At 40.0% G+C, this 19,105-nt stretch overlaps 1 protein-coding gene across 1 annotated transcript in view; it reads left to right on the top strand.

Moving 5' to 3' along the window:
* ENTHD1 (ENTH domain containing 1) overlaps nt 1–19,105 on the top strand; it is a 93,399-nt gene that overhangs the window by 14,515 nt on the left and 59,779 nt on the right. The window contains exon 3 of the mRNA XM_006071283.3: nt 6,593–6,835. Within this exon, the coding sequence (XP_006071345.3) occupies nt 6,593–6,835 (243 nt within the window). The remainder of the gene's footprint in view (nt 1–6,592; nt 6,836–19,105) is intronic.

A 19,105-nucleotide genomic window follows, 5' to 3' on the forward strand; every position in this document is an offset into this window, starting at 1 on the left:
TGGCGAGAGGTCAGGTGAATATGGCGGATGAGGCAAAACTTTGTAGCCCAATTCATTCAACTTTTGAAGCATTTTTTGTGTGATGTGTGGTCGGGTGTTGTCGTGGAGAAGTGGACCCATTCTACTGACCAGTGCTGGCTGCAGGCGTTGGAATTTTCAATGTATCTCATTGATTTATGAGCATATTTCTCAGAGGTAATGGTTTCACCGGGATTTAGAAAGCTGTAGTAGATCAGACTGGCAGCACACCACCAAACAGTGACCATGACCTTTTTTTGGTGCAAATTTGGCTTTGGGAAGTGCTTTAGAGCATCTTCTTGGTCCAGTCACTGAGCTGGTCATCGCCAATTGTTGGATAAAATCCACTTTTCATTGAATGCCACAGTCTGATTGGGAAATGGTTAGCTGTGGATGTTAGTTGCATAGAATAAGAGAAGATGCTTCAAAACGATTTTTTTTTTCATTTTTGGTCAGCTCATGGGACACTTATGGAGATTTTTTTCACCTTTCCAATTTGCTTGAAATGCCAAATGACTGTAGAATGGTCAATGTTGAGTTCTTTGGCAGCTTCTCAGTTGTAAGAGGATCAGCTTTGATGATTGCTCTCAGTTCGTTGTTGTCAACTTCTGATGGCCAGCTACCACACTCCTCATCTTCAAGGCTCTCGTCTCTTTTGCAAAACTTCTCAAATCACCACCGTACTGTATGATCATTAGCAGTTCCTGGTTCAAATGCGTTGCTCATGTTGCAAGTTGTCTCTTCTGCTTTATGCCCCATTTTGAACTCGAATAAGAAAATTGCTCAAATTTACTTTTTGTCTAACATCATTTTCATAGTCTAAAATACATATAAAATACAGAGCAAGTAATAAGTCATTAGCAAAAAATCATAAAGCAAGAAATGCACCTTAAAATACTGTAAACATAACCACATTTATTTAAGAATATATTCCAATATCAAACAGTAAATTTCAACAATGCAAAACTGCAATTACTTTTGCACCAACCTAATAGTTCACATAGTGACAGAGCCAGGATTGCAGTCTAGGTGTTTTGGTTTCAGAATCCATGTTCTTAACTACTGCAGTGTATAGGTGAATGAATGACATTATCCCCATCCTCCTGATGCTCGTCACACTTCTACTCCGTCTTGTCAACACGTGTCTGTCTCCAGACTTGACCAAGCATTTAACTAGTTACACAAAGCAGATAGGAAGGACCTAAGAACTGAACTAGCTCTGTTCACTAATCTGGAGCAGGAGCTGAGCAGTTTATCCTTTTTTGCGTGTTTCAGAGTTATTTATCTTATACCATTTATGGTTATTTATCTTATACCATTCAAAGATGGTATAAGAAATGTACCCCTTGCAGCTCTCATGGCTTAAAAAGTCCTTCACTTGCAGGAAGCTCAAATCTGGTGTCTGTGACAACCTAGAGGGGTGGGATGGAGGGGGAAGTGGGAGGGAGATTCAAGGGGAAGGGGACATATGTACTCCTATGGCTGATTCATGTTGATGTATGGCAGAGACCAACACAATATTGTAAAGCAGTTATCCTCCAATTAAAACAGAAAATGCTTCACTCAAGTGTAACTAATTTGGGCAAGTAACTTGATACAGCTAGCATGACTGGCCAGTTTTCTTTTATCTTTGATTTAGGGCCCATTACAGGTAAGGCTCAAACTCATCAGAGAAGATGCCTTGTTTCCATAGTTGAGTCAAGAGTCCTGAAGCTGCTAGACATCTTCAGAGAGAGTGTACCATCCTCTCCTTTATGTCCACAGTGTCTGTATACCTCTGTCACAGTACACTGATATCCGTGTCTGTATCCCTTACAAAACTTGAATTTCTCTTCTTTTTTAAAAAAAATTTTATTTCCTTATTTTTGGTGTGTTGGGTCTTAATTGTGGTTCTTGGGATCTTCGTTGCAGCACGTGGGCTCCAGTAGTTGTGGCGTGCGGGCTCAGTTGCCCCACGGCACGTGGGATCATAGTTCCCTGACCAGGGATCAAACCCACATACCCTGCATTGGAAGACGGGTCCTTAACGGCTGAGCCACCAGGGAAGTTCCCCAAACTTGAATTTCTTAAGGGCGATAATAGTGTTCCTAGTACTTAGTACAATGCCTGGGTGTAGGATCACCCAATAGGTATTTGGTGAATGGATGATTAATACCTTTATATATTTATACTTTCAGCAAATTTATAGCAATTGACTTTCTTTTAGGAATATAAAAACTGTAAAAGTGATAACTGACTCCTTTAATAATAATATTTTCCATTTCTTTACTATAAATTGTTTTTAAAGTATATTTTTAATGCTAACAGTGCTTTATTGAGATATAACTTGCGTACTTTAAAACACATAGATCTTAAGTGTACAGTTTGGCAAATGTTGATAAACATATCCATCAGCCACTTAAAGAACATTTCCATCATCCCAGAAAGTTCCTCTATTACCCTTTCCAGTCAAGCCTCCCTTTTTCCTAGAGGCAATGACTATTTGATTTATTTTACCATATAAATTGGGCTTCCCTGTGACTCAGTGGGTAAAGCCTGGGGGAAGCCTGGCATGTTGCAGTCCACGAGGTTGTAAAGAGTTGGACATGACTGAGCGACTGAACAACATATGCCATCAAGTGATGGGACTGGATACCACAATCTTAGTTTTTTGAATGTTGAGGTTCAAGCCAGCTTTTTCACTCTCCTCTTTCACATTCATCAAGAGGCTCTTCAGTTCCTCTTCGATTTCTGCCATTTGGGTGGTGTCATCTGCATATCTGAGTTTTCTGATATTTCTCCCAGCAATCTTGATTCCAGCTTGTGAAACATACAAATGTTTCTTAAGTTTCTCTTAAGAGAACAAGGATAGTTTTGGCCTTCATGGATATTGTACTCTAATAGAAGAAAAAGACATTTATCACACAGACAGTTACAAACCGTGGAAGCCTCTGAAAGACAGGTATTGGTGCTGTGAGTGTGTGAAAGTGAAAGTGAGTGAAGTCACTCAGTTATGTCAGACTCTGTGACCCCATGGACTGGAGCCTACCAGGCTCCTCCGTCCATGGAATTTTCCAGGCAAGAGTACTGGAGTGGGTTGCCATTTTCTTCTCCAGTGAGTGTGTGAAGGGGGGCCTAATGTGACCAGTGAGGCCCTGAGGTACCTGTAGGGTGAGGCGGAAAGGGGTTGTTATCTCTCAGTAGGAGGCTTTCCTGAAGAAGCGAAATCTGGGCTGTTCCCTCTGCCAGGAGCTCTCCCTGTGCAGGTCTGTGCAGCTGGCTTTTTCTTGCTGTTTAAGCCTCAGCTGATATGTAACTTCCTCAGTAAGACTTTCCTTGACCGCACCCTGAATTGATGTTAGCACGTCTCTCTTCTTCATTTCCTGTAAAAGATGAATTTTTATCTGAAATTATCTTCGTGAGGGATCTTGTCTGTCTTTTCCTCACCAGTGCCCCCACTACTTAGAATATTTCCTGAAACTTAAAGTATACAGGAAATGGTTAAACGACTGCGTAAGTTAACATCCTTGAGAATTACCTGTTGCATAGTTGATCTAGAGACTTGCATGTTCTCATCCTTTGAGTTTGGGAGGATTGTTCATACCTGCTTTTTCCTCGTTCATTTTTCTATCCTGTTGATCCTCCTCTCACTCCACTGTGTCTTTTTAAAAACTTTTTTTTCTAGTTTTCTTGAGATGTATTTGACATATGGGACTTCCGAGGTGGAACTGGTGGTTAGGAACCCGCCTGCCAGTAGCACTGTTGAGATATACAGCATACTTACGTACATCATTAAATGATGACCACCGTAAGTTTAGTGAGCGTCCATCATTTCATATGGGTACAAAATTTAAGAATTTTTTTTTAAACTTCTTATTTTGTATTGGGGTAAAGCCAATTAACAAGCAGTGTTTTGATAGTTCCAGATGAACAGTAAAAGGACTCAGCCATACATACACGTGTATGTATTCTCTCGCAAACCCTCCTCTCATCCACATTGCCACATACCATTGAGCAGAGTTCCATGTGCTATACATTAGGTCCTTGTTGATTATCCATTTTAAATGTTACAGTGTGTACATGTCCATCCTAAGCTCCCTAACTATCCCTTCCCCCATCCTCTCACCTACCACAGCCCAGCAACCATAATTTTCTTCTCTTAAGTCTGTGTCTGTTTCGCAAGTTCATTTGTATCATTTTTCTTTAGATTCCATATATAAGGGATGCCATATGGTATTTCTCCTTCTCTGTCTGACTGACTTCGCTCAGTATGACAGTCTCTAGGTCCATCAGTGTTGCTGCAGATGGCATTATTTCACGCATTTTAATCCTCTGTGTCTTTCTAATGAGGGTTGCCAATGGTAGCATCCTACTCTCTGGCCATAGTGACAGGTAGGTGACTTTCAAGCTGGGCCACTCAGTGTGATTCTCCTGGAATTTTCAAATTTGAATAATGAGGAAGGAGACTTCTCAGGTGACACAGTCTGAGGTGTGAGTCTGGAGCTGTCTGTGGCCTTTTCCACATCCAGATTGAAGAAGCGGACCTGTGAGAAGAGAAAAGGCGTCACAGAGGGAAGCAGAGGCAGTTGGGCGAGGGTGCTGGCAGTGTGCTAGTCTCTGCTTCCTTTGTATCTGTAGCCCAGTTGCAACCCCTGATTCCCACAAGCAGTTCAAATTGAGGTTCTGTCACTAATGACCAGAAGATTCCCAATGAAATGGTATATAGCTTTGTTTTTGTTTCAGCCTTCACCTCAACTAACAAGCTTTCCATCTTGATGTGTCTTATGTAGTATCTGGCTGTTGATCTGTTACGTAGTTTAATTTCCTATCTCGGAGAATCTGTTTTCTCCTCCCCTCTCATCTGTCTCTCTGTCTCCCTCTCCTTCCCTTCTCCTCTCTCCCCCTCTTCAGTCCCCTTCACTATTCTCCCTTTTTTCAAACACAGAGCAGTTGCTGCCTAACTGTTTGAGTACTATCCTGTTTTAGTTTGTTATTGTTGTTTAGGTGCTAAATCGTGTCTGACTCTTTGCGACCCCATGGACTGTAGCCCTCCAGGCTCCTCTGTCCATGGGGTTTCCCAGGCAAGAATACTGGAATGGGTTGCCACTTCCTTCTCCAGGGGATCTTCCCAACCCAGAGATCGAACCCATGTCTCCTGCATTGGCATACAGATTCTTTACCACTGAGCCACCAGGGAAGCCTATTATATTTTAGTACTATATATTCATCCTTTTCAGAAATGTATTGGTAAGAAGTAAGTAGATGCCATCTTATTACTATTGTTATTATTTACCTCATCATTGAAGCAGGTTTATTGGGTTCTTGAACCTTTTCGCTTTCAACTCTGATCCTTTTAAACATCCAGGTTCCTACTCTCCAGTACCTAGGGGATGATGGGAGGTGGCTAGGGCAGTGGGCATCCTTGAATGGGAAGTTCACTTTGGGATGATTTCTTCCCAATTTTCTGTGATGTGCTGTGGCCTCACTGTCCTGATGCTGCAGACTGCTCCTCAGGAAGGAGGCCTGAGGCTGTGGGGGGAAGCCCCTCATCCTTGTATTTGACATTCTGCTCAAGGCACCTGCTTCTCCCTTTGAACTATTGCAGCTCTCCTCAAAGCCACCCATCCATGCAGACTCTGAGTAGAATGTTCCACATCTGCCCCATAATTTGTAGTTCTAACCTTTTCCAATTAGGAAGGTTCTAAGAAATTATTTCAGGCCAAATAACTTTCTCAGGCAGCTAAGTTGTAAATTGCAACCAGTATTTTTTGTCTGTCGGCTCCATTTGCACTGCATCAAGAAGAAAATGGAGACTTTTTGGCAATTTTCTCCTTTATTGATTCATTGACTCAGTAAATATTCATTAAGTATTTACTATGGGCTTCCCTGATAGCTCAGTTGGTAATGAATCCGCCTGCAATGCAGGAGACCCCAGTTCGATTTCTGGGTCGGGAAGATCTGTGGGAGAAAGAGTTAGGCTACCCACCACAGTATTCTTTGGCTTCCCTTGTGGCTCAGCTGGTAAAGAATCCGCCTGCAATGTGGGAGACCTGGGTTCGATCCCTGGGTTCAGAAGATCCCCTGGAGAAGGGAAAGGCTACCCACTCCAGTATTCTGGCCTGGAGAATTCCATGGACTGTATAGTCCATGGGGACGCAAAGAGTCGGACATGACTGAGCGACTTTCACTTTCACTTACTGTGTGCCAATCATCTTCTAGACACTGAAGAGTCTCTACCCTCATGGAGCTTGTATTCTAGGTGAGAAACCAATAAACAAGTAAACAGACACCTATATAGTACAGTATTAGGTAGTGCTCAATGCCAGTTTGAAAAATAAGTAATGTAGTGCTTTCAAAAGAAAAATCCAATAGCATATTTAAGATGAAAAATGTAATGCCAGTGCATGATGTGAGTTCATCATATGCTTACTTCTTAAAGTGTAAGAATAGGAGTATAGGCATTGACAATTCTGATGAAATTTGGATTTCCCTCTACATTTGCTAAAGGTTTTTACACTTTGCTTATTTTTTCTTAGAATAAAATTTTATGGTAGCCTTAATTAAAATTTTCTAAGCCAATTAATGTATTTTTCAGGTTATTATATCCGGGAAAAGTCAAAACAAGTTATAACGTTGCTGATGGACGAACAGTTGCTGCATAGAGAGAGGGAAGTGGCGTGTCGGACTAGACGGCGTACCTCCTACTCTGTGACATTTCCTAAAAGATTACCTGGTGCGGGTAACTCACCAACAGCGTGCGCTTCTGCCCCCACACCAGAAATTCCTGTTTCAGAGAAGAGGAATAAGCTTCTTAAGGTTGCACGGCTACATAATAAAAGTGCGTATAATGGGCATTGGCCTAAAGTGCAATAGATATCATTTAAGAACAATTAAAAAGTAGAAAACATTGGGTTTTAGTACTGAAGTATTAATGCTATATTAGTAGTACTGTTACTACGTTAGACATCATACTGTAGACAACAGTGATGAAGGATACTGTTCAGTAGATAATTTTATGACTGTTTCTGAATGCAGTTATCTGGGATGCAAATAAAATGTTTTTGAGCTTTAAAGGTATTAAACTAGTACTACCCTATTTGGCATCCGGATTGAGTTTTAAGATGTTAATCATAACTGGAGATGAAGGAGAAGTGTGTTCGGAGACTAGGGGTCTGGGTGTGCACACATTTGCATTCTTTGATCCTTCAAATCAGGACATTGACATTAAAAAATGTGCCTCCAAATTCTGAGAATGCTCTAAAACTCTTCTAGGAAAGTTCCCTGTGTTATATAACCCTTTCCTTTACCTAAAACGTTAAATCTGGACCACTGAAAAGTAGTCCTTCTTAGAAAAGAAGGCACTTATTTATAATGTTTTAATAGAAATCAGAAAGGCAGTTATCTTTTCTACTGAATTTGCTGAAACACAAAGGGAAATCCCACAGACAGATGAGCCTGGCAGGCTACAGTCCACGTGGTCAAAAAGACTCGGACACAACTTAGCGACTAGACAACAACAAAGGAATGTCATTTTGCTCAAACTTCTCCAGTATAAACCCTGTTCATAAATTGTGTGTAAAGAATGGACAGCTTGAAGAAGCAAAAATATTAGTGAAATGTGACTTAGGTAACTGGCCCTTGAAAGCAGCTACACACTTTGTGCCATAGTGAGGGGCATAGTAGGAGGAACATACACATATGTTATGTTACAGATATATATATGTATGTTACATATGTTACATATATGTTACACACATATAGGAGCACATAGTTGAAAGCATCTTCAAATGCCTGCCTCCCAGCTTTATCATGTAACCATATTAAGCAAGATATTGAAAGATAGACATTCCAGGTGTCAGTTAAATATTAAAAATTTTAAATGTTAATATTAATGCCAATACAAAACGATCCTGCTAAAAATCATTAAAGTATAATACTATTCTGACAAGTCAAGAGTTCTCAAATGTTCACTCCATTTGCACTGGTGTGGACTGGGCAGTTGAGAGATAGTAAGAGAGGTGGGCATTGTAATTATAATAGTATTAATAAATACCAACCAAATACTTCTAAAAAGTACTGGAACCTCTTTCTTTGGGGACCTGTCCTTTGAAACAAATCTTGAAAGAGACACATTCTGAAATTTTCTCATAGAAGCCTTAAATTCAAACTGATACCTAAAATGAGGTAACAGAGTAAAATGACCAATTATGACTCACCTAGAGTTTCTGCATCTCTTTCACTACTTCTCTGTTATCATTTTTGTTCTTCCTTCTTCCATTTGATTTCCTCTTCCTTTCTTTCATTATAAATATATTTATTAAATTTATAATTTGAAATTTGGATATCTAGCAGAACTTTGGAGTGAAAGCAGCGAATAAAACAAAGCCCCTCTCATCATGTAGCAAATATTCTAGTGACAGAGATAAATATTAAACACACTTAAATAAAACAGATGTAAAATACTGTGTCAAATAGTGTCAAGTCCTGTAAAGCAAAGGGAAGCAGTGACAGGGCAGAGAGGGACAGGAATGGCTTTATTTTAGGTCAAGTAGTGAGGGGGGTTCTTTTGGAGGAGGCAGAGATGTAAACAGAGACCTGAATGAAGTGAGGGAACTGTCCAGGTATATCCGGGATCTTTGGGCAGAGGAAACAGTGGTGCAAATGCTCTGAGATGGGAGAAAGCTTGGCACCCTTCACCGTCAACTCATGAGATGAATCCCTAAAATGCTGCAGAAGTAGCTCAACTCTGAGCCATTTTCGTGATTCATATAAGAAAATCTAGCTTATTGCCTTACAGTCACTGCTTTTTTTAAACCCAAAATGATACTTCCCAGCTTTATGATAGCTTATTTATTCAACTAGACTGAGCTCTGATTACCTTTTGACTATTAAAAAAAAATCAGTCTACCTGCAAATGAAGAAGTTTTGCTACAATTCATTTTTTTCATACTACAAACATGTATTGAGTACCTGGCTACTATGTGCCAGACACTGTTGGCTAGGCCTGGTAAACAAATTGGGTGTATTTCTGCTCTCACAGAGGTTATATCCAGTGACGGACTTTCAGTCCGTTTAAAAAAAAGATGTTCAAAAGGAGTTTTGGTGGATGACAGCATCACTGAAGTGCATTTGTAGCGAAGATTTAAAGTGAATAATGAATTTTTACATATAAAAGCTGTAGTAAGTTTGTTAAAAAATCTGTTACATGATTTTAAAATTTCATTTACCATCACTGTATATCGTATACATACAAAGGGGATATATAGAAGTGCGTGTTTGTGTTCAAAAAAGAGAAATTGGATTAAGTAAGCTTAGCAATACTAACCATATCCATGTAGGCATTTGAATCTGAAACTGTATTTTAAAAGAAGAAAAAAAAACTGTTAATTAGGCTGGGCCTGGGGAAGATAAGAAAGTTTATTAGGAGGCATTATTAATAGGACAGGAAAAACAGCAAATAATAACTTGGAGATGTGTGGATCAGTTAAAATCAGGGGCATCCATGAGTGACAGTATCAGGGCCACAGAACTGGTAGTGGTATAAACATCGTAAGAACTTCTCTCTTCTAAAAATAATCCAGAACTAGGTATTCTAGGACCAGTATGGCTCTTCATGATGTCAGGGCTCTTTTCTTGTTCCACCAAACTCACCATGTAACTTCCACTTTATGATCCACGATGGCTGCTTGCCTCCAGCAAGCACCTTCCATCTGCCTTCTAGCCAGTAGGAAGGAGGAAGGGTTGAAAATATGAATGCCCCTTCCCTTTAAGGGCGTTTATGGAAATTGCCTGTAACGTTTTGGCTTATGCACTCTTATTGTTTAGCACTTAGTTACATGGACGCTCCTAGCTTCAAGAAAGGCTGAGAAATGTAGTCTTTATATAACAGCAGCACGTGCCCAAATGAAAGAAAATCTATTGTTAAGGAAGAAGGAGAGAATAAATATAGGGGACAACAAATAGGCCCTACCATAGTGGGAAAGAATACAAGAAATGAATTAATCATGGTAATACATGGTTGTCAGATTAAATGGAATAGAAAATATAAATTTTAATACGTAGAAAAATGTGGGCAGATAGTTGAGAGTACTCCGCACAGTTTATAAATACAGTTTATGAGCAGTATTTGGAAATTTGTTTGATACAACTAGCAAGTAGGATCCATTGTAGGCCTTGGAGAACAGAAGGGATGTTCAGCTTAGTCACAGAACTTAGCTTTCTTATTACTGAAAACAGCTGTTGGTGGAAGATAATTCTTATTGCTTTGTGTAGAAATGAAGGAGCTACAAATTGGAGGGAAGCTTTCTAGGAGACAGTTGTTTGAATCTAGGACCCGCTCAAAGGTTATTGAAATGAGGAAAAGGTAATGTTTAAAGACAGAATATAGAGAGGGAATGGATACATAGATGATATATTGGAGAAGAAAGACAGAAATTGAAAATGACTCTAACATTTGAGTCAGAGAAAGTGAAGGCAAGTTATAGTTTCATAAGGGTAAATTTCCATCAGAAGGAATTTAAAGATGCTTCTGAATTATTTAGTTATAATGAAATGTAAAATTGAATGCATTGCTAGAAATCTGATACCCTGGCTTTAGGATCCTGAGCTGAAACAGCTGTGCCTCACTTCTTTGTGGTGAATTAGCAAGGGAAAAAAGATACTTTAGAGAAGGTGTTATACACACATCGCTGCTTCTACTCCTTTTTTCCTATTCCTGGATGTTTTCCTCATATTTTAATTCGGGTGGATAGCTTGGGTATTTTTTATTTAGATAATTTTGTTGTTTGAAGGAAGAGATGAGCTGAAGGATAAGTGCTGCTTGATGGCAAGACAGAAAGCTGTATAAAGCACAGTGATAACTCAGCTTTTCTGAGCTGTAAGCATCAGAGTTAGGGCCTTTCCTTAGAGGTAATAATTATAAAAACTATCACCGGAGACATTGCTTACAGCTAGACCAGCAAAGCATTACCTCTGTGGATCATCAGGTCTTCTATAAAGAGCTCTTTAGCGGTACTACTCTTTGCAATGGAACTTTACCTGTTTAAGAGAAGGATTGCTCTGGCCTGTGTTAAATGTAATAACATTTCACATCATGGAACTATTTCCCTGAAAATCGCATGATTCCTGTTAAACCAAAAGTTAGAATTCAAAGCAGCTGTCATACTTTAATAAGCAAAAACACCCATGCTGGACTTCCCTGCTGTCACAGTGGATAGAGTCCGCCTGCCAATGCAAGGGACACAGGTTCGATCCCTGGTTTGGGAAGATTCCACGTGTTGCAACTAAGCCTGTGTGCCACAACCACTGAGCCTGTGCTCTAGAGCCTGCGAACCACAAGTCCTGAGCTTGTACACCACAGTTACTGAAGCCTGTGTGCCTAGAGCCCGCGCTCCACAGCAAGAGAAGTCACTGCAGTGAGACGCCCACGCACCACAGCTAGGGAGTGGCCTCAACTTGCTGCCATTAGAGAAAGCCCGTGCGGAGCAGTGGAGACCCACCACAAAGATAAATAAACAGTACATGAATCAAAAACAGAAAAACCACCAGCATTTTCCCACAGTGAACTTTATATTTATGGAGAGTTGATGTAGAGCCATACTTGGTGGCTTTGTCACAGTCTCAGTGGCAGAGTGTGTGGTTCAAGTGTGATTGCTACTAAGACATTTACACTGATGAATGTTTAAGCAGTGATTTTTTTAAAATTTAAAAATAAATATACAAAAAAACCAGCAGCTTATACCTCTACTACCCTAAACCAACCACTATTAACATCTTAGAATATTTGCTTCTAGTCCTATTATTTTTCTTCTTTTGTTTCAGAAAAACCACCTTATTCTTGTAAAAAAAAAAAAAATAGACCCACTGTAAAGAATGAATCACTTCCAATCCAATCACTCAGAAATAGCCATAATTGATACCAGATGAATGTAAATTCTAGGCATCTTGCTAACCATCCATCCATACAAATATGTATGAAGATGAACAACTAGAGAGAAACTGTTTTTATAAAAATGGAATTGTGCTAATGCTAAGTTTCACTGACGATATTTCAGGTCTGCTTCTGGTAATAACATTATGAGGAGCTCCAAGAAACTCATTTATTGCACAATAATTAAAGACTAGAAATGATATACTGAGACATTTCTGGACTCACCAGAGGTATGGGAAGTCTCCAAGGATCTTCTAAAAACTTAATTAAATAATGAAATATATATATTTTTTATTGAAAGTCTAAAAAATGGTAAGTATCAGTTGTCTCCAAATAGTACAAATTTAGTGGAGGGTTTCTAAAGCCTGGTACTATTGACATTTTAAGCCAGATAACACTTTGATGTGGGGACCGCCCTGTGCTATGTAGGTTGCTGAGCCTTATCTCTGGCCTATACCCACTAGATGCTATTATCTCACACCCCTTCCTTTTGTGAGAACCAGAAATGTCTGCAGATGTGGTCAGATGTCTCTTGGGGACAAAAATTGCCCCAAGTTGAGAATCACTGATTGACTACATTTAAAATCAAAGTCCCAAAGGATTTTAAACATGGAGTTTGATCAGCTAATTCCAAAACTCATCCGAAAGGAGCAAAAGTTCGGGCATATCCAAAATGTTCCTGAAGAAGAGTAAGATGGAGGGCTTGCCTTTCTAGATCACAAGAGCAAAGAGCTCTGACCATGGCAGTGTGGCTGTGATGCAGGCATAGGTGCATGGCTAGTGGGGCAAACGATAGAGCCCTGGAAACAGGCCTGTACAGCTGCGTTATCTTAGCGTACGACACAGGTGGTGTTTCACGTTGGTGGGGGGAGGATGAACTGCTTAACAGTACCAGGACATTCATTTACCCATGATGGGAAAAGTGGAATTAGGTCTCTGTCTCATATTGTGCACAAGAATGTGTGTGTGTGTGTGTGTGTGTATGTTAGTCACTTAGTCCTGTCTGACTCTATGCAACCCCATGCACTGTACCCCACCAGGCTCCTTTGTCCATGGGATTCTCCAGGCAAGAACACTGGAGTGGGTTTCCATTCCCTTCTTCAGGGGATCTTCCCGAACCCAGGGATCAAACCCAGGTCTCTCACATTTCGGGCAGATTCTTTACCATCTGAGCCACCAGGGAAGCCCACACAAGAATGTATCCTGGAGGAATTAAGGACTTAAAAGTGAAAAAGCAAAACTTCAGAATGTTTAGAAAAATATATAGAATATCTTTTCCACATTGGAATAGGGAAGGATTTCTTAAACCAAGAAAAGAGCAAACTATTAAATACTATTTTTTAAAGTATTTGTAAATTTGACTACTGTGGTAGGCAGAATTCTGTGAATAGACCTCAATGGCCCTTACCTTTATTGAATTCCCTCTTTTGAATGTAAGGATAACCTGTGAATTTTGATGAATTATCACTCCCATGATTCGTTACATTATATGTCAAAAAAGGGAGTATTCAGGTGGGCTTAATCTAATCACACGAACCCCTTATAAGCAGAATTTTCTCTAGGTCAATGATCCCCCACCTTTTTGGCACCAGGGACCAGTTCTGTGCAAGGCAGTTTTCCATGGGGAGGGGATGGTTCAGGCAGTAATGAGAGTGATGGAGAGCAATGGGGAGTGGCAGCTAAAGCTTCACTAGCTTACTCACCTCCTGCTGTGCAGCCTGTTCCTAACAGAGCAGGGGTTAGGGCACCCTGCTCTTGCTGGTGTTAGAAGAAAAAGTCGGACAGGTTCCAAGAGTGAGAAGGATTTGATGCACCCTTTCTGGCTTGAAGATGTGCACGCTCAGCCACTCAGTTGTGTCCGACTCTTTGTGACTCCCCTGGACTGTAGCCTGCCAGGCTCCTCTGTCCGTGATACTTCCCAGGCAAGAATACTGGAGTGGGTTGCCATTTCATACTCCAGTGGATCTTCCCTATCCGGGGACTGAACCTGCATCTCCTGCGTTGGCGGATAGATGCTTTACCACTGCGCCACATGGGAAGTTTGAAGATGTAGTGATAAGCAGTGTAGGTGGCTTCTAGAAACTGTCCCTCTGAAGCATTTGTCCTGAGTAAATATAGTAGTAAAGTGAAATCACAGAGGTGGTGTCTGTAGTGGATGCTGTGGTGTTTCCCAGATTCCTGCTTCAAAATCAAGGCACTTATTCCGTCGGCTGCTGGGGGAGCTGGTGCGAGAGAGGTCTCGGCTGAGTTCTCTTCAAACTCCCAACAACTGAAGAAAACCTTTCTGCCTAAAGTTCTGCCCCATCCCTGAAAGAACCTACTTTCAATGACTTGTGGATATGGGCCAGCCACCTTGCTTCAAGGCAGGACAACTGTGAAGAGCTGTTCCAGCCCCAGAGGATTGGCCAAGACCTCTGTTGCAAGCGCATTGCAGTTCAGTTTCTCCCTTGGCCCAGGCCTGCCTCCCTCCCTACTCTAGATGTGGTTTCTGAGAGTGTTTCCTAATGACTCCCCCTCATACAAATCTGAGTCTCAAAGTCTTGTTTCCTGGGGAACCCAACCTACAGCAGTGACTTTGCCTCGAGACTTAGGATATAGGACAATGATATGTACATAAATGAGGAAAGAATTATAAAGCAAAATGTTAACAATTGGCGGCTCTGGATGAGAATTCTTTGTACTATTCTTGCATCTTTTCTATCAGTCTGCTCCATGATATTAAAATTGTTAAGGTTCCAAACTCATGATACTCTTAATCACCATGAGGCTTTGAAACCTTATCAGTTCTTCATTTTCTATGATTGATGCACTTGTGCATTTTTAAAAGTTAATTTCGGAGGCTCCCCTGGTGGTCCAGTGGTTAAGAATCTGCCTTGCATTGCAAAGGACACAGGTTCAATCCCTGGTCCAGGAAGATCCCACATGCCAAGGAGTAACTTAGCCCACGTGCCACAACTACTGAGCCTCCGCACTGCAGCCACTGAAGCCTTCACACCCTCAGCCTGTGCTCTGCAACAAGAGAAGCCACTGCAATGAGAAGCCAGAGCGCTGCATCGAAGAGTAGCCCTCGCTCACCACAACTAGAGAAAGCCCGTGAGCAGCAACAAAAACCCACCACAGCCAAAAATGTTAATAATAATTAAATACATAATTTTTTAAAGTTAAGTTTGTTAGGTAAGTGACTTAGTTTACTTCAATTACACCTAAAAGGACACTATTAATACACAGCCAAAATGTCTATTAGATGCTAAATAATACATAGAACAATTTGTGCACTCACGGAGCGTTTCAACTCCAAAATGTGCTGTGGCGTTGTTACTGTCTGATAGTTTGAACATCAGTTTGATATCTTATCTGAGAAGTATCACAAGCTTCACCAGTTCTGCTTTGTGTTATTATCTGAGTGATACAGGCTCAATGAGATCTGTAGCTTCTCTCTAGATTGTTTCTGCCAAGTAACTACAGCCTCGGTATCTGAGCGCTCATCTTTGAATGACTCAATAGCATCACTTCCTGCAACATCTTGACTTTTTCCTTTGAGGTTTCTCATTCACATACTGGTCCTCCTTGGCTGTGGCTTCACAGTCTCAATTGATAAATAGCTTGCGATATACAAGGTACTTCATTTCCACTAGGGAGCTAAATGTGTGCTCTGTGTTCTCCCCCTCTACTTGATTGTGAAAACCCAGAAAGCAATGTTGTGTAATCACCTAATTTAATTAAACACACTTCACTGGCAATGTTGTGCTGATACTAAAAAAAAAAAATTCTAAATGGATTTCTGTAGACTCACTATATTCTGCCTGCCTTCTTGCCCCATAAGATTATTTAATATACATGCAAGGAGTATGTCAAGGCTGTATTTTGTCATGCTGCTTACTTAACTTATATGCAGAGTACATCATGTGAAATACTGGGCTGGAAGACACACAAGCTGGAATCAAAATTGCCAGGAGAAAATACCAACAACCTCAGATATGCAAATGATATCACTCTAATGGCAGAAACTGCAGAGGAGCTAAAGAGCCTCTTGATGAAAGTGAAGGAGGAGAGTGAAAAAGCTGGCTTAAAACTCAACGTTCAAAAAATGAACGTTCATCACTTCATGGGAAATAGATGGGGAAAAAGTGGAGAAACAGTGACAGATTTTATTTTCTTGGGCTCCAAAATCACTGTGGATGGTGACTGCAGCCACAAAATTAAAAGACACTTGCTCCTTGGAAGAAAACTTATGACAAGCCTAGATAGCATGTTAAAAAGCAGAGACATCCCTTTGCCGACAAAGTCTGTATAGTCAAAGCTATGGTTTTTAAAGTAGTCATGTACAGATGTGAGAGCTGGACCATAAAGAAGGCTGAGTGCCACCAAAGAATTGATGCTTTCAAATTGCAGTGATGGAGAAGACTCTTGAGAGTCCCTTGAACTGCTTGCTAGGAGATCAAAGGAAATCAACCCTGAATATTCACTGGAAGGCCTGATGTTGAAGCTAAAGCTCCAATACTTTGGCCACCTGATACAAAGAACCAACTCATTGGAAAAGACCCTGATGCTGGGATAGATGCAGGAGGAAAAGGGGGTGACATAGGTTGAGATGGTTGGATGACATCACTGACTCAGTGAACATGAGTTTGAGCAAACTCTGGGAGACAGTGAAGGACAGAGAAGCCTGGCATGCTGCAGTCCATGGGATCGCAAAGAGTTGGTCACAACTGAGCAACTGAACTACAACAACTTCTGGGATGTCTAAAACTTAAGTCCATATCATTTCAAGGATAATAAGTTGCTGAATGCTCAAAGACTGATAGTATAGATCTTCATTAAATCACTTGAAAGTCCATAGATGATCTAAACCTCAAATTACTGCTGTTTGCCAGGATTAGTTATAGAATCTCTAAGTCCAAAATAAGCTCATTTTAATTATTAATTTTTGGATAAAGTTATAAGAAAATGAAAAGTTAGAGCCATAAATGCAAAATTTGTGTTCTTCAGCATCTTTGGCTTATACCATACTTGCTCTTTTTGCCTATGGTGTTCCTTCTGCTTGGAATCATTTCTCCTCTGTATTTATCAGAATCCTAGCTGTCCATCAAAGCCTTGTTCAAATTTTCCTTCCAGTTTGAGGCTCTTTCTGATGACTCTGGGGACACTGATTATTTTTCCCTTAGGATATCTATTCATTGTTGTTGTTGCTCAGTCCCTGAGTCGCGTCTGACTCTTTGCGACCTCGTGCACTGCAGCACGCCAGACTTCCCTGTCCTTCACTATCTCCCTGCATTTGCTCAAAGTAATGTCCCCCAAGTCAGTGATGCCATCCAACCATCTCATCCTCTGTTGTCCCCTTCTCCTCTTGCCCTCAATCTTTCCCACCATCAGGGTCTTTTCCAATGAAAGTTATTTTAAGAAAGTTTGGCCTGTAATTGTTTTCCTCTAATTGTTTCCTATAAGTCCGTATTTTAGACTTACCTCACTAGTCAGTCTGTAAACATTTTGAAGGCAAAAATCAGGCTATTTTTCTTGTATAACTCTTAAAATGATTTTGAAAAATTATATACCCCCTTAATTATTTTTAATTGACATGTGAAATTCTGTCTTAGCTATAGCAAATGCAAAGGATATAATTTAAAATATTGACTTTAAAGACAAGAAAACAATCAGAAGTGTTTCATGAGTTTTTTAAGAGCATCTAAAGGAATATAGACAATGGCACCCCAACTCCAGTACTCTTGCCTGGAAAATCCCATGGACGGAGGAGCCTGGTGGGCTGCAGTCCGTAGGGTCACTAAGAGTCGGACAGGACTGAGTGACTTCACTTTCACTTTTCACTTTCATGCATTGGAGAAGGAAATGGCAACCCACTCCAGTGTTCTTGCCTGGAGAATCCCAGGGACGGGGGAGCCTGGTGGGCTGCCGTCTATGGGGTCGCACAGAATCGGACACGACTGAAGCAACTTAACAGCAGCAAAGGAATATAGATACTATTGTGATTGATATCTGTAATCGTTCATTTTAAAAAATGCATGGTCTTCTTTGTTAGAAATTTTGTGTCATTCTCTTTTCTCCTTGAAGTCATATTTCTATTTCACATCTCACAGAATTTTTCCTAACAGAAAGTATGCTTATGCTTGAAAGCCTTCTCTACGTGAAATATGTATATAAATTGTGATTATTTTTCTAAATTGTCTGCAACCAGAGGCTTTAAGTGGAAAAATAGTCCCTTTAGATTGACTTATCATTGTAATTATTTTTAGTACACAATCACAACCACATAAATGTATTATACATTTTTATAAATACTTATTAAACATAAAGAAAATTTTATTGGAAAGACATGTTTTTTATGAACTACATGAAACTGTTCATTTACCACATGTGAATATTACTTATTGCTTGAAATAAACAAGGTTCCATGAAAATTCTGTTTCTCTTTTACATTTTTATAGATGTAAATGCTGAGAAGACTTGTTCACATAAAATTGTCGGTGGGAATAGAAGGTGTTTTATTATAGCAGTGTCAATCAATTCTATGATTTCTTTCCAAGTAATATGCCCAGAATTATACAGTGATTTATTATAAAAATGTTTTCCATCACTTGTCAACTGTTAACGTGATTAGGTCTTTCTTCATTGTTGAAAGCAAAGGATTGGAAACAGCCTACTTAGGAAAAGACTTGTTAAACAGTCACTGGGAACAATTTTTGTGCTCAATTTCTGGGAATAATACCAAAAAACTTTTGCTAAAATGTATCAAATGGCTATTAATTATACTGGTTACACATTAAGTTAACCCAATATACTCAGAATGTGTGGGAAAAATAAAAACACTAATTGCAGTGTACCTGTCAACACAAATGTTTCTGAGAAATGATTCTTTTTGTGTGTCATATGCTTTAAATGAATTTTCATCAAATCTTCAGAACTGCAGGTTTGTTTCATTCAATTACTGGAAAATATTTATCATATTTACCTAGTTTACAAAGCTGGTCCTCATTGTCAAAACAACCAGTCAAATCAAATTTAAACTTCCTTTCAGGAAAACATTTTACTTTATTTATTTAAATACACATGGAAACAGCCATCACTCTGGTTGTATTAACACTCTCAAAGCTAAGGCACAAAGGCTTGCCCAAGTGTGTTGCATTGGTGGAACTCCCCTTGAGGCTTCCCTCATAGCTCAATCGG

This window comes from Bubalus bubalis, chromosome 4, assembly GCF_019923935.1.
Source record: "Bubalus bubalis isolate 160015118507 breed Murrah chromosome 4, NDDB_SH_1, whole genome shotgun sequence".
Taxonomy (NCBI): Eukaryota; Metazoa; Chordata; class Mammalia; order Artiodactyla; family Bovidae; genus Bubalus; species Bubalus bubalis.